Source organism: Lycium ferocissimum, chromosome 7 (assembly GCF_029784015.1).
Source record: "Lycium ferocissimum isolate CSIRO_LF1 chromosome 7, AGI_CSIRO_Lferr_CH_V1, whole genome shotgun sequence".
Classification (NCBI taxonomy): Eukaryota; Viridiplantae; Streptophyta; class Magnoliopsida; order Solanales; family Solanaceae; genus Lycium; species Lycium ferocissimum.
In genome coordinates, this window is record NC_081348.1 from 27,503,004 (window position 1) to 27,517,727 (window position 14,724).

Genomic DNA, 14,724 nt, shown 5'->3' on the forward strand with positions numbered 1-14,724 from the left:
AATATTAATAGTCTCAGTTCTTGAGTCTCATCTTCATTGTTCCCCTCGTGCGATCTAAAATATATTTATTTTTGCTTAACATTATTTTACACTACCGTAAAATAATGGTATCAATTTCTATTCTTGTCTTCTTTCATATTTTCTTAATTCATCACGTTTTAATCAGTAAAAATATCTAGAGAGTTTTGTCAAAATCCTATAGAAGTATATATGATATTGTGGCTTAACTTTTACTAGTGACTATAACATGATGTTCCTTTTAAAAAAAAATTAAAACTTAATCGAACCGTACCGATACTAAAGAGAAACCGACATGTTGGGACGGTTTCGAAATATCTAATTTTCATTCTACAAAATAAAATAATTAAAAAATTGATACGGTATAAATTTTATAAAATAATCGCCCGAATTCCGCCCCCCCCCCGACCCCAACCATTCGCACCCCTACAGTGCTGCAACCCAAACCCAACAGACCAAAACCCCAGTTCGGATTTTCTTATGGGGTTTTAGGGTCACTACTAATGTCCATACTGGAATTCTTTTGCTTCAACCTTCGTTGCCTTCAAATTTTCCCTGCATTTTCATCCACCTTTTATCCTATATGTGCGTTTAGTACCTCAATCTAGTGGTAAAATCCAATTTCCAAGATGCAGCATGTAAGGAGAAGTGGGTTTTCATTGAAGACTAGGTTGTTGTCCAATGTTGTAAAATCATCATGCAACAAGTTTGATTCTTTCTTGGAATATATGCCTTCAAGAACCATATCTGATGTGGGTATTAGTCGTTTCTCGTCTATGGCTGCTGAAACTGCTGCTTTCAACCTTTCTGCCAAAAGGGTATGTGTAGTTCTGCTTTCTTTTTTTTTTAAAAAAAAAAATTCCCATTGTTGTAATTATTGTTTTCCTATTTGTTTTGCTCCTATTGGGGCTTTGAATACAGTGTAGTACTTACTAGATATTGTATTTGAACTTTCTCTATTGAACCTATGTAGTGCTTGATGATTGTGATTTAGTGTTAAGTGTTTCTTTGTCTCAACTGTTGCATTTATTGTGACTAGAATAGTTTGTCAAGAAAAAGCTGGTGACTTTTTCTCAGAAGCTGAGTGATAATGTCACACTTTATGTTATACTGGTGGAGGTAATCTTAGTATTGTAGAAGATAACCTGGAGTGTATGCAAAACTAAAATCAAGAAGGTTACCTGCTACTGTGATTGTTTCTTTTTTCTTTTTTCTTTTTTTAATGAGAAAGGTAGAAACTTTGTTAATGAGTACCAGGAGGTACTGAAAGCTACTTCACAATATTTTCAGTTTGACTCGCGCAATGAATGTAAATGTTTGAAACTCTCTCTACGCATTTGCTTTTCTTACATTTAGCTGTTGTCATTATCGGCCTTGCTTGTGCAAAGTGGTTGAGCTGTTTATGGGTATTGAAGTATTTAGCGCTCCTCAAATTATATCGAAGTCGGAAATTCTGATCAAGCATCAATCTTTGAGTAATCCAAGAATTCAGCGAGAAAATCTGTAGAAATACCAACTAGTATTATAGTCCCTATTTTTTTTTTAACAACTAATAAATTCCCTATGGATTAGCTGGCCGACCCCCATTGGCACACAGGTCTGGAACTTGGGGTAGTATGGGGCCCGCCCCTGCTCGCACTTGAATATTAGGATTAGTAGCAGATTTCGAAATCTATGGGCACGGATCTTTGACAATATCAATACCTTTGACATGCTTCAAGTTCATGATCTGAAACTACTGATTGAATCTTTTTCCAATTCTCATGCTTCAAAATGCAGTTGGGTATGCTGTTCTTCTGTTCATTCTCTGATTATGAGTACTTGCAGGAACTGGTAACATCAGGTTGTGCAAGGAGATCGGTAGCTGCTACTTATCCAGCCACGAACGTGAGTTGAAATGCCATGCTACTTTGATGATGCTAAAGCTTTGTTGGCTACCTATTGATAGCTTTTCCCTCCAAATTGTGTTGTTTTGCAGGTTATCGATGAAGCTGCTGGTTAGTAGATGCTACATGCATGATTGAAGATTTGCAAACTGTATAAGAACAATTTGGTTCTCTGCAAGTTTTAGATCTAAGAATCTTTATTTAGGATTAGTTCATTGAGTGGAACCTGAAGCTGCTTAACATTATCCATTCAGTGGTTTTAGTTCTTCACGTGTGTTCACTTCAAAGGTCCTTTCTAGCAATTTGCAATAATTAGAAAATATATGCTTTTGCGAGTTCCATTTCTTGAGAACTTCAAGATGATGATTCCGAACATGTAGGATGTAGCTATAGAGAAAGGTTTTTGTTTTCCTTAAGCCTTGCTTGCCTCTAAATGTTGTGGACTTGCTATCTATTTATGTCGGGGTAAACAGAGAAAGTGTCTAATAGAATGTTCGGCATCTATGTTCCACAATCATTCTGTTATCATGGCTATTGCCTGGAAGTTGTGGCACTCATGTTAGAAATGATCAATACTTTGAATTACGTCTTTATGCTATCAGTGGAATCATTTCCTGTTGAGATCTTTAAAAATACTACATTTACATTCATGCATTTGCTTCTAATTGTAAGATCTTGTGTGTCAACATATTATTGCTGGTAATTGCTGTGTCCAATCTGCTTCACAATCTCGTGTCCATGCGACATCAATTGTAATATTCTTGTTAGAGCATATTCTATGTTAAGGAAAGTACTCAGACGTAGATCTTGCAGGAATTCCTGTTCTCTACAGAAATCGAAGGAGTACGCAATGCTTAATGACCTTTAGATCACCGTTTCAGCTTGTCAACACCGTAGGCATAAATCCTCAATCATCTTGCTTTGCTAGATCATTTGCGTCAAAGGCTTCTGGGTCGACACAAAAACAATCACAGGTTATTTCTGTCTCTAAATCATGCATATATGTCTTTCCTTTTTCTTTTAGATTGAAAAAGAAGAACCTAACTGAAGGGCAAACGAGAGTAAAACGTGCTAAGGACCACACTTAACTAATTCCCTAGCGAACCATGGGTTAAGTTTCGCTTTTACATTGATAATACAATAGGGATTTGAACGACCAAATTTAGGTCCAAATTACTTATTAAAAAGGCAAGCTTGAGTTAGTAGCCTTTCGTTTAACCAATAGCAATATTTGTCATTAAATGCATCTCAACTTAAGAAACATGTGATTGCACTTATCAAGGAATTTTATTATTTTAAGCTTGTCAATTCTCTCTAACTTGAGAAACCAATATTACTGTAGTTAAGTAGATTGACATATGATCTAAAGAAGCCTACCCTTCGTGAAATGTTTATAAGTTAGTGGTGAACTCAAACTCATTCCCGTTCCACAAAGCGAAGCTATCTACAACAAGATGTCTTTAAAAGACAAAAATGGACGAACAAGAGGTAATGCTGTTCTACTTCAGCCTCTTACTTTGTTGCAGTTCTCCCGGTTCTACACTCCCTAAAAAACCATTACTCTCGGTACACAAAAAAGCAAGAAAGAATCTTTCCTTCCAGACCAAGTCAACTGATGTATATTGGTCCTGAAATGTTGTTGTCTTTCTTTACCATAAGCACCATTTTAGAGCCAATGGAGCTGCATGTTGTACCCGTTTACCTTCCCTTATCCTGTACCTGGTTGCTAGAGCCTAGAAGCTCATTCAAACACAGTTTCATATTATACCTGTATATCCCATTCTTTAGTCCAATGAACTTAATATCTGCCAATAAAAGTATATTACTAAATAGTTCCGTCATTATTTAGTCCCCATATTATAATCCCTGCACTATAATCTCGGTATAACTTCTTTGTGGGATAAGGGATAACAATCTCGGGATAAAATAAGAGATTATTTTACCCTGCATTTGGTTGAGCTTTTGATTCCAGAATTAGCAATCCCGGATTATTTATTTCAAAATTGTGGTATTATTCTTCTACCACACTCAATGTGGAATAACAGTTCCGGCATAAAACACCAAAACGACAAAGATGCCCTTCTCCAAAAGTCCTTTAAAAAGTTAAGGTTAAAATTGAAAATGTAAGTCGCAGTTTATCTTGTGTAAAACCAAACACATGTTTTATATTATACCCCCTTTTTTTAAATATTATACCCCGTACATCCCATTTTTAGTCCAGTGAACCAAACACCTGCTAATAATAGTATATTCGCTAAATAGTCCCATCATTATTTAATCCCATAATCCCGCTATAACTTGCACCAACCAAACAACCCCTAATGTATTGACGTGCTGTCCCAATACAACATTGGAAAGGTGTTTTTCCATAACTTGATATAAGGTAGTTCAGAGAGGGGAAGCACGAGATATGTTATCGAGGAAAATTATCCCAGAATTGTGTAGAACTTGGAGATTACCATTCTCACACTTAAATGTATAGCTCCCGATATGACAATGAATGCATTTTTCAAATCAATGACGATGAATGCATTTGTTTCTTGTTTTACTTGTACAGGCTCGAAAGGATGTATCTACTGTTGAGGATCCTTTTGATGCTCCTACCTACAATATCCCAGAGAAGCCTGTGACGTTTACTGAGGGAGCTTCCTATAGTCTTATCATTCTTGCAGGACTTGCAGTTGCTGGTGCTGCTGCATATGGAGTTTTTAAGGAACTAATTTTTCAGCCAAAAGAGTAAGGGTTGCATTTACGCTCGATAAGTAGGTTGACAGAGAACTTGAGTTCTTGTTTTCAATCTAGTTTAAAGTATTCCTATGTTGTAGGTACAAAATATTCAACAAAGGCCTCGAGAGGGTTCAAAATGATGGTCAAGTATGTTCATTGCCCCCATAGTCCTTACCGTGAATTTACTGGCTATAATTTTGAGATTGAGTTGTAGACGGGATACTGCGGGGCTGCACTTAAAGATCTTATTTCCTAAGTACCAACTAGGGCAGTCCATTCTGGCTAGCTGGTTCATACGAGTAGATCGAGTTCATATTTCATAGCACTAAGTGACCAATCAGTTTCTTATGTATTTTGATTCTGGTTGTACTTGAACTGATCAGTTGCATGTGTTTGCTATTCCGTACTCCAGGTTAAGGCAAGAATTGGATCCCCTATAACAGGCTATGGATCAGAAAGTAGAAATCGTGCTGCACGCCAACGCGTCCCCAATAGGATATGGACTGACGAAGACGGAGTTGAGCATGTTGAGGTGACTATTCTTTCTTATTATTCCTGTCTTTTTGATACTCTTTTCCCAGCTCAAGCTCGCAGATGTTGAATATTTACTTCTTGTTTCTCCAAATATAGGTTTAGCTTGCCATTTATATGATTAAAACTGAATGTAGGTCAATTTTTATATTCGCGGTCCACATGGAGCTGGCAAGGTTTATACAGAAATGTTCCACGACAAGGTGGATAAGCAGTGGAAGTTCACATATTTGATCGTTGAGATCAAATCACCTTCCCCAACTCAACTGATGCTCGAGTCATATGTACCTGCCTGAATATCCACATAAATAAATTATCTGTTCTGTTTTGCCATAATCGCATAGATGCAGTCAATTGCTCAAAAAAGTTTCAATTCGCGTGAGAGCTCTCAAGATGACAGTTCTGACTCAAGTTCTTTGGGTTCAGCCATGGAATCTGATAACAGTTAGAAAGTTCACTTTTTTTGTGTCATAAAAAAGTTGCAAGAAAAGCTGTTACATTCTTTCACATGGAAGACTTTCTTGCAGTTCAAATTCGTAGAAGTTTTGGATTGAAGTGATTCTTTTTGTCATATTTACGTCTCCCTTTTAATAGTCAACTGGAAGTTTCTATCCCCCGTGTACTTTATTTTCTGCAATTTTCTCAAGCAAAACATTTTCTTGAGAAGATCACATGACAGGCGCACTTTTTAACAGTCTTGTTTTACTACATTTGGTAAAACAATAAGAAAAAGAGGACAGATTTTGAATTTTTTAAAGATTAAACTGACCAGGTTTAATTAGAGATATGGGGTTGTGCTTGTGTCTAAAGATGGCTATTGCTGAGGCACTCAGCGCATTTTGTGGTTCGAAAAACAATGAATAGTTGAAAGGTGGCTTAATTGGTTTATACCCACTTTGCTTGCTCAATTCTCCACATAAAATCTGCTATAAAAAGGGAAAGAAGAGGTAGGAATCTATGAGTTAGCCAGCTGCTGCTTTCTTATATATGTAAGAGAAACCAAAATGATACAACATGGCAGTACATATAGTTGGAAGAACTTATCTGAACCTAATGCATAATTTGTCACATTTAACTAATAAATTTAGGTAAGAATAAATATTAGTTAACCATGATTAGGTAATTAACCTTGTACATAAAAAGAAAAAAATATGTCACGCACTTATTACTTTGGTACATGCACGGGGTGGGATACCCTTTCGGATATGTGCTCCCCTTGGAATGATTTTAGCAAGAAACTACATAAAGATGGAGATCTTCCTTGGTCAATAATCTTTAGGGTACTGATTCACGAAGTATTTAGTCATCTCGTGTCGACCCAAGTCCGGTTCTTATACTTTCCCCAACAACCTTCATGTCTTCGACCTGCGTATTTTGCAACAGATTGGTGCACATAATTTTAAAAACTGAAAAAGAGGAGATTAATTGACACTGATTGAAACTTCTAGAGACAGTAAAAGGTCGAAGGGTATCACAATAAAAAGTTAGAATTTAACTTTTGGGTCTCACACAACGAAGAAGCAGGGATTCATTCTTCCATTAGCCCAATGGTCGCTTAAGCACATGTCGTATGAAACACGTGCTACGGTGTTCTCACCTTATATTGGCACGTGTGCCTCAATTTTTTTACTCATTCAGCACCGTATAGATCTTGGTCTAGACACATTAGAATGTCTAACCCGAGCTTCTCACTTCAATAGTCCTCAAATCCATCTTCTTAGCTAGCATTTGGCTTACAAAGAAGTTACAACTTGATGGTGGTGTCCGGCGTCCACTTGCGCGCACTTATGAATACACTAGGTAGCCTAGAAGCATTGATTACCAGCTATCCTACCCACCAAGGCAGAAACAAATGAGAATCATACCAAGAGTTGTAACTAGAAAAACTATGTAACTAGAAAAACTAACCTAGGATCTCCAGGTTGTTACTCCTAGGTATAAACCACTAATTTTACACCTAAACTAGACCTATCCCTTCTGATCTTCTTTGTGTATGACACTGCCCATTTATAAGCACTTCTCTCTCCCTCCTCCCTCCTCCCTCCGTCTCTCTGACATCATACCCTTAGTACTGAAACTACAAAATGATATTAATATTTGGGTTATTACATGAATACCTTGCCGCAGCTTGAAAAATTACATTGACCAGCCTTGTACTATATGAAATTAAAAGGTGCTTTTACACCTGAACTAGACCTAATCTTTATCTATATCTTTTTCCTGTAGGACTCCCTCCGTATATAAGCATTTTTCTCTCCCTCAGTTCCTACCTTTAAGATCAAGTAATAAGGTCCGCCAATGAGCTTCATGTAGACAAACACACTACAAGGTTCTAACACATCATATACTAATAAAAGAACACGGAGTTTGATTTAGTTCTAAAACATCATATACTAATATAAGACAACGGAGTTTGATTTAATGATTTTTCCGATCTAATGGAAACAGAAGAGAAGAAAGGATCCTTTCCGATGATAAGATGACCTTAAAGAAATAGAAAAATAAGAACAAAACGAAATATGTGATCCTAATTCCACACAACTTCGGTGTGCACGAAACAGCACACTTAAAAAGTATGAGCAAAACACTGTCTCTTTCCACACAGCTCCCATATCATATGACCCCACAAAAATGAAGTGAGATGAAAGTACAAGATACACAAGGTCAAACTCACTCAAACCAAATAATCTAACATGTAACTTGTAAATAGCTGAGTACTTTCCAGGAACGATGAACACGTCCAATTTGTAACACATGTAAAAGCATCAATTTGTTTCTACTTTTTAAGACCACCACCACCAACATCAACAACAACACCTCAATCCCAAGCAAATCATACTATCCAATAATATTACTCAACCATCCTTCCAATTATTGCTTAGATTCACAGGCAGGCAATAGCCCTCCCACTATTCCTAATCAAAAGGATACCTAAAAACTAGTTATTCATATTACCTAGGAAATATGCCTTGGACTTGAAGGTGTGAGCTGTTCCCTTAAGCTTTCACTACTTCCAATATACAATAGTACTTTAAAATGCCCCAGTTTATCTTAAATACTTCCAGGAATTTGTATCCATTGAAGTGAGAAATTGCAGTTACTGGCCATAGAGGACCTGCAGTCTCATCGAGTATTAGGATTTCAAAACTGCCAGGTGATGGAGAAACCTAGAACTACTGTGTTTGTAATTTAGACTGATTGCCATTTCATAGCATACCAGCTACTGGATGACTTAACCTAAATGGGCACTTACTAATGCTGACATGAATTTGGGGCATGTTTCCAAACAGCAGTAAAACTTCTTAGTTCGCACCGGATGGGCTGAATCTATATTCCATTAGAGCAAGCATAAGATAAGCAGCAAATAGTTCCACAATCAACAACTTGAGACATCACAAAGGCAACTAACGTTTCAACTCTCCTTAAAATACTTTCCTCATTTATCCAACTCTCTCCCGACACCATGCATGATATATTCTACGTGAAACGGGATATTCTGTATCATTTTTTTCTCCAAATACTTGTATAAGCAGAAAGATTTCCAGCATGAAACCGAGTCTCACAATGTCACCAAGCACAAGAGGCTTCTATCAGAATGTATTCCCCGCAACGCAAATAAACTTCATTCCGACCTATAATTGAAGAAGTTCTTAATGCCTCATTGATGAACTGTCGGACCTTATGGCCAAAAAAACTCACTAATTGTTCCAAATAAATTGAGAGTCAGATCCGAATTGCCCAAACAAGCTTGAATTCTTACTATTGGATACTCCAATTGTTAAAGTTTTCAACTTGAATACTAAGCCTCAGAAGTCTGGATTCTTCACCTAGACATATGTAACATGGAAAATCATGTAATATTAAGCAAAAAAGGAACCCAGATAGCTGGTCGTGGCTTAGAAGTTAACTAACATACAAGATAATGCACAATAACACCATCATAAACCACAATTTTCTTCCCCAATCTTCCTTTTTCTGCCAACCAAAAAAGAACTTCGATAACACTCAGCATCGAGATCCCTACTTAAATCAAGCAAGTCTAATATCATATGATCAATTTAAGGTCCCATATGAATGAAGCGGTTATTTCAAATTCAGAAGCTTAAATATGCATCTCTTTGGACACACATGAGAATTTGAATTACACTCATATCAACCTTTATTTCAACGCTTATGCATACTCCCTCCATCTCAATTTATGTGATGCTCTTTCCTTTATAAAACGTCCCAAAATATTTTACACTATTCCATTCCTTTACAACTTTCAAGAATTAAAATTCATTAAAACTATTCAGATTCTACATTCCAAATTTCCAATGTAATGCTTCTCTGTCAAACTAACTTTTCCCATTAATAGTTTTTCCTTTATCAAAAATATACTCCCTCCATTTCAAGTTGTTTTTCTTACCTTCCATTTTAGTACGTTTAAAAAAGAATATCATTTTCATTTTTTTCTAGCAACTCTTTAATTCCCACTACTTTCCACGTGGCAGGTTAAAGACCATAAAGTTAAAGGACATTTGCTACAGTGTACATATCTCTGGTTAACAACCACAAGATTCAATAGTCTTTTTTATTTTCCTAAACTCCGTGCAGACAAACAAATTGAAACTGAGAGAGACAGAGAGTAATACACAGTCTGTTTAGTTTAATCAACTGAACTGAATGCTAAGAAATGACAAATGGTATTAAAGAGGGTAAGAGAGAGAGAATTTTACAGAGTAGATGCCGTAGGCGCGAAGAGAAGCCATAGAGGCGGAGGCAGTTGCGCCGACGAAAAGAGAGGCGACGGCGAAGGCTTTAAGAGGCATCATACCACATTCGCCGGCATAACCTCTCCTTAATGCGTATATTCCCCATACTAACTGACCACCACTCGCCAACGCCCACCACCGCCCACCGGCGTTGTTCACTTCGTTTTCGTTCATTTCCGCTTCCTCCTTGTCCGATCACCGGCGTCCTTAGTTAGTCCATTTCGGCCTTGCTCTTCTATGGGCTTTGAGTTTGGGCTCTTTTGTTGGTCCCCTGTAGAAAACAAGTTTGGGCTTATTGCAAGAGTCATTTGCACTTTTCATTTATATGTGCGGAGTGTCCTTTCTTCAAGTGCACTGGTCTTTAATTTTTATCCCTCAAATTGCTGGTATTTAATTTTTGTCCTTCCCCTAAAACTTTTAGGTTTTGGATTCGAATCCCCGTTTAGTTAAAAATTTAAAAAAGTTTCACCAGGTAGATCTTGAATTCGCAAGGCAGAGTTTTGCCTGTGAAACTCTACCTTAAGGCATAGTTTGCAGGCAAACTCCGTCCCATCAGACATAATTTGGCTGCAAACTCTGCCTTAAGTGAGAGGTTGTCTGCCTAGTGAATTTTTTTTTAATTTTCGCTTGAGCAGGGGCTCGAATACGGAACCCTGAGGCTTTAGACGAAAGGTAAAAGTTAAATACTTTCATTTTGATGGGAAAAAATTAAAGACCACCCCAAAATAAGGGCATTACTACGAATTGCGCTGTACTTTTCACCCTATTTTGTTCTGGTCTTCACAAACAACATTTTCGCGGGACATAAATTTATATTTTATCATCATAATATCCCACAAGTTATGCCCCGTGCTCTTAAAGAACTTATCTGATAGTCATAAATTCAATTTTGAAGGACAAAAGTCATTTTTTTGCACGGATTGCCCTTCTTTTAGGGTGGTCTTTAAATTTTTCCCCTGATATTTGTGGTCTTTAAATTATGTCCCTCATATTGCTGGTCTTTAATTTTTTCCCTTCGCATTGCAACTTTGAGCTTTTACACAGAAATCATGAGGTTCTGAGTTCGAACCCCCGCTCAAGCATAAATTAAAAAAAAAAAAAAAAATTGCGCAAGGCGAGGTTTGCCGTGTATGCGGACGGCATACTCTTGTTAAGGAATTACAAAATTTATGCGGACCGGATACTCATGCCTTATGGGCGGACTTGGCATAAAGATAAGATGCCGGTCCGCATAACTTTGGTAATTCCTTCACAAGTTTACGCGGGGGGCATACTTTTAACGGGCAAACTTTTATATTTAACCCGATACTTTTGCCAAGTCCGCCCATAAGGCATAAGTATGTCGGGTCCGATAACTTTGGTAATTCCTTCACAAGTTTATGCGGGGGGGCATACTTTTAATGGGCAAACTTTTATGCCGTACCCGATAAACTTGTGAATGAATTATCAAAGTTATCCGACTGGCATACTTACGCTAAGTCTGCCCATAAGGCATAAGTATGCCGGGTCCGGCATAACTTTGGTAATTCTTTCACAAGTGTATGCCGGTGGGGCATAGCGAAATTTAAACTCTGCCTTGCGAATTTTTTTTAAAATTTTGACTGTGTGTGGGTTCGAACTTTAAACTAGCCATATTTATTAGATGTTTTTTGAGAATTGAACAATATTAAAGAGCGCTACTTCTTTAATGCTAAGGACATAGTTGGAACACTTGCCAATTTTTGTCTTGAATTCCTAAGGTGACACTTATTTTGGAACGGAGGGACTAATAATGCAATTATTGAGCAGCAAAAATATTTTTTTATAGTAAGGTACCTGAAATCGCTCTGGAATACACAACAGATATATTACTTCTGATTTTTAATTTACATTAACTAGATTTACTTGTTTTCTTAGGGTTTGAAGAAACAGGAAAACAACTGTGAGCACAATTGAAAGGCGATTGCATTTTTTTTTTTTTTTGGTTTAACAATGAAATATGAGTGAAATGTTTAAGAAATATTAAGTTGCATTAGGCCTATTAAAAAATGCAGGTTATTTATGATCTCGTGAAACACGGGTAAATTATCTAGTTATTTCAATAAAATTGAGACAATGATATTATGAAGAAATAACAATAACTTACGTATTTTTTATCACATTGAAATATAAATGAAGTATTTCTACTATAATAATTGAAGCACGAGTAAGGACTTGAGGATCCACATGTCAGTTTTCCGTCTTTAAAATTTAAATTGAGGGTATTTCAGTCATTTGATATTAGTTGCCCGACTCCACGTGTTTTGGCCGCCTGCGGCCACCACATATACGTGGCCTTCTACTGATTATCAATCGTCTCTGTTAATCCGTTTCAATTCTGAAGCATCTCTTTGGGTCTGTTCTTCTCAAATTGTTCTTGTGATTTTCAGGTTAGCTTCTTCAATTTCCAGCAAAATCTTTCTCTTTCGTCCTTTCATTGTATACATTGGAAGGCGATTGCACAATTGAGTGAGATTATTTAATCCATAGCCTAAAATTTCAAAGTTTTGTAAGTTTAGCTACATAAAAATCAACTTGAGACATACGCAACTAAAGTTGCAAGAATATCCGGGTCCTTAATTACAAATTTTGTCTAAAGTTTGGTAATTACTTGTGAAAGCAAACTTCAAACATAAGTAATTGAAAGGCAAACTTCACATTTATGTCTTCAGAACCAAAATTTAGATGAAAGATCCATGTTTTTTTATATATTACTACAAGATAACAATATAAATATTACATGTTGGTGATAGAACATAAGCGAATAAATTTAGACAAGCAAAATGTTTCTTATAGCAGGGTCTGAAGGAGTTAAAAAGAATCAACAGTTCAGTTGGCGTCAATCATGGAAAACATCGATGCTTTAGTTGACAAATTTTTTGCTCCTTCAATCTAGCCAAGCGGAAGAGGAGTTTGTCTCAACTCGATAATACGGACTACAAATTAAATATTTTCAAAAACTGGATATAATTTAAATAGCATGTGAAAAATGGCCATCCCATTAAATTTACCCTTAGAACCTGCAATAGGATGATTTTCATAAATATTCACTTTTGCACAAATAATTGTATTTAGGAATCCTATTTAAAGAATAGCCTATGTTAATAAGAATTTAAAGTATAACCACCAGAGAATCAACTTCAGACTTCGTGTCATATCACCTCAGCTACAAGCTTTTCAGTATTGGTGAATGCCAATTACAGATCATTTGACAAATTCACCCATATGAATATGAAGCGTGAAGGTGAGAATGCTTTAAGAGGATGCGAATACAGTCATACAGACACATGAATCGAAAAGGTGTCAAGGACAAATGAGTATGAAACCAATGTCTGAATTTATAAACATTTAGCCATTAGTATCATTCGATAATGTAAGTAGCTTTTACCCTGTTAATCATTTTCTTTGGCTGTAGCAGATTAGTACTTTATCTTTTAGGCTATCAAATTACGTTTAATGGGAAATTTACGCGGTGTAGAGGACACTTAGAAGATATTTATATTTAGTAACTATACTTTATTTTAACTACATCTCATAGCTAAATGTTGTATTTCAATCACACAAGGTAAGTAATACAGTAAAACTATGTTATATTTAGTATTTCAAACCATTTTCTTTCTCATTCTCTCTTAATTTCCTCCGTTTTTCCTCCATTTTCTCTCTCCGTTCCCTCTCTCTTCTCCGCCATCTCTCACCCCTCTCTCTCTGTTGCACCGCCGCAGCTAAGGCGGCGGTCGTAGCCGTGAACAAGCTGTGGTATTCTTGATTCTCGATTCGCCAGAGGAAGAAAGCGACACCGCCGTTGCCCAGATCTGAGTGTAAAACTATGTTGCTTTTTTCTCAAATCTCGAAAGTCGGGTTCTCCGACCACATTTGATTGTATTAAGATCTGTGTGTATTCGTCATTTTTCAGTGTATTTATATACCAAGTATGAAATACAATGTATCTTTTGAGTTTTCTTAATGTATACATTATTCAACAAGGTCGCATTTGGCATTTGTATGATCTCTGATGGAGTTGTTGTAGATCTGTATGAATATAGTGTATTTTAATTATTATTTTTTTGAGTAAATACAGTGTATTTTTAAAAGGATTTGAATGTATTCTTCATTTATTTGAGCGTAAATACAATCAAATAAAAAGATTTTTGAGTGTAAATACATTCAAATACATGATTATTCTTCATTGCTTAAAAGGATTTATGAGTAAAAAATACAGTGTTTCTTTATGTATTTTTCGCTTGTATTTGGAAGGAGATCTTTTTGTATATAAATGAGTACACTGAATTTAAATACAGTTGAATATCCCTCTATTTTTTTGCATTCATGTTGTTTGAATACAACCGAATTTAAATACAATAAGTTGAATGCAGTGTAAAAGTAGCTATGAATGAATACAGCTGAATTGAATACATCCGAATTGAATACAAGTTACTGTAGCTACGAAATGTAATTAGCAAAAGTGTAGCTATGCCTAAAAAAAAACCAAAGTATAGTCATTTGTGAAAATTCCCCTTATATAATAAACTATTACCTATTTTAAGTCACCTTAACCTACAGTACTAAAAATCACACTGTTAGTGCAAAACAGTTGAACTCAACTGCCATTACAATCAATGTGTCCCATGAGATACAAGACTGCAGGAGCACTTTCAATTCTCGAAAGGCTATAGATGAAACATGTTAGGCAATGTGCTTCATTTCTTTTAGCAAGGCCCCGACATGTTAGGCGTTGCGTTTGGTTTTGGTTTCAGGTGTTCCAGCGCCAATACGATGGTGGTCTATCTATA

General features: G+C 36.3%; 2 protein-coding genes across 2 annotated transcripts; one reads left to right on the forward strand and one right to left on the reverse strand.

The window, feature by feature from the left end:
• The first annotated feature begins 456 nt into the window (after nucleotides 1–456).
• On the forward strand, nucleotides 457–5,773 carry LOC132064116 (probable mitochondrial import inner membrane translocase subunit TIM21). The gene is made up of 8 exons (XM_059457004.1): nucleotides 457–836; nucleotides 1,846–1,905; nucleotides 1,997–2,015; nucleotides 2,718–2,878; nucleotides 4,462–4,640; nucleotides 4,730–4,778; nucleotides 5,044–5,163; nucleotides 5,300–5,773. Exons 1-8 carry the CDS (start codon nucleotides 648–650, stop codon nucleotides 5,456–5,458), a joined length of 936 nt encoding a protein of 311 aa, XP_059312987.1. The 5' UTR covers nucleotides 457–647; the 3' UTR covers nucleotides 5,459–5,773.
• A 479-nt stretch (nucleotides 5,774–6,252) lies between these two features.
• On the reverse strand, nucleotides 6,253–10,143 carry LOC132064118 (uncharacterized). The gene is made up of 2 exons (XM_059457005.1): nucleotides 9,881–10,143; nucleotides 6,253–6,527 (listed from the first exon to the last, which is right to left on the reverse strand). The coding sequence occupies exons 1-2, from the start codon at nucleotides 10,088–10,090 to the stop codon at nucleotides 6,462–6,464; spliced, it is 276 nt and encodes a 91-aa protein (XP_059312988.1). The 5' UTR covers nucleotides 10,091–10,143; the 3' UTR covers nucleotides 6,253–6,461.
• Nucleotides 10,144–14,724: the final 4,581 nt, after the last annotated feature.

Coding starts and splice junctions, on each gene's coding strand:
- LOC132064116 (XM_059457004.1), top strand. CDS start 648: ATGCAGCATGTAAGGAGAAGTGGGTTTTCATTGAAGACTAGGTTGTTG. Junction 837..1,845: donor TCAACCTTTCTGCCAAAAGG/GTATGTGTAGTT, acceptor GAGTACTTGCAG/GAACTGGTAACATCAGGTTG. Junction 4,641..4,729: donor CTAATTTTTCAGCCAAAAGA/GTAAGGGTTGCA, acceptor CCTATGTTGTAG/GTACAAAATATTCAACAAAG.
- LOC132064118 (XM_059457005.1), bottom strand. CDS start 10,090: ATGAACGAAAACGAAGTGAACAACGCCGGTGGGCGGTGGTGGGCGTTG. Junction 6,528..9,880: donor GCGCCTACGGCATCTACTCT/GTAAAATTCTCT, acceptor CAAAATACGCAG/GTCGAAGACATGAAGGTTGT.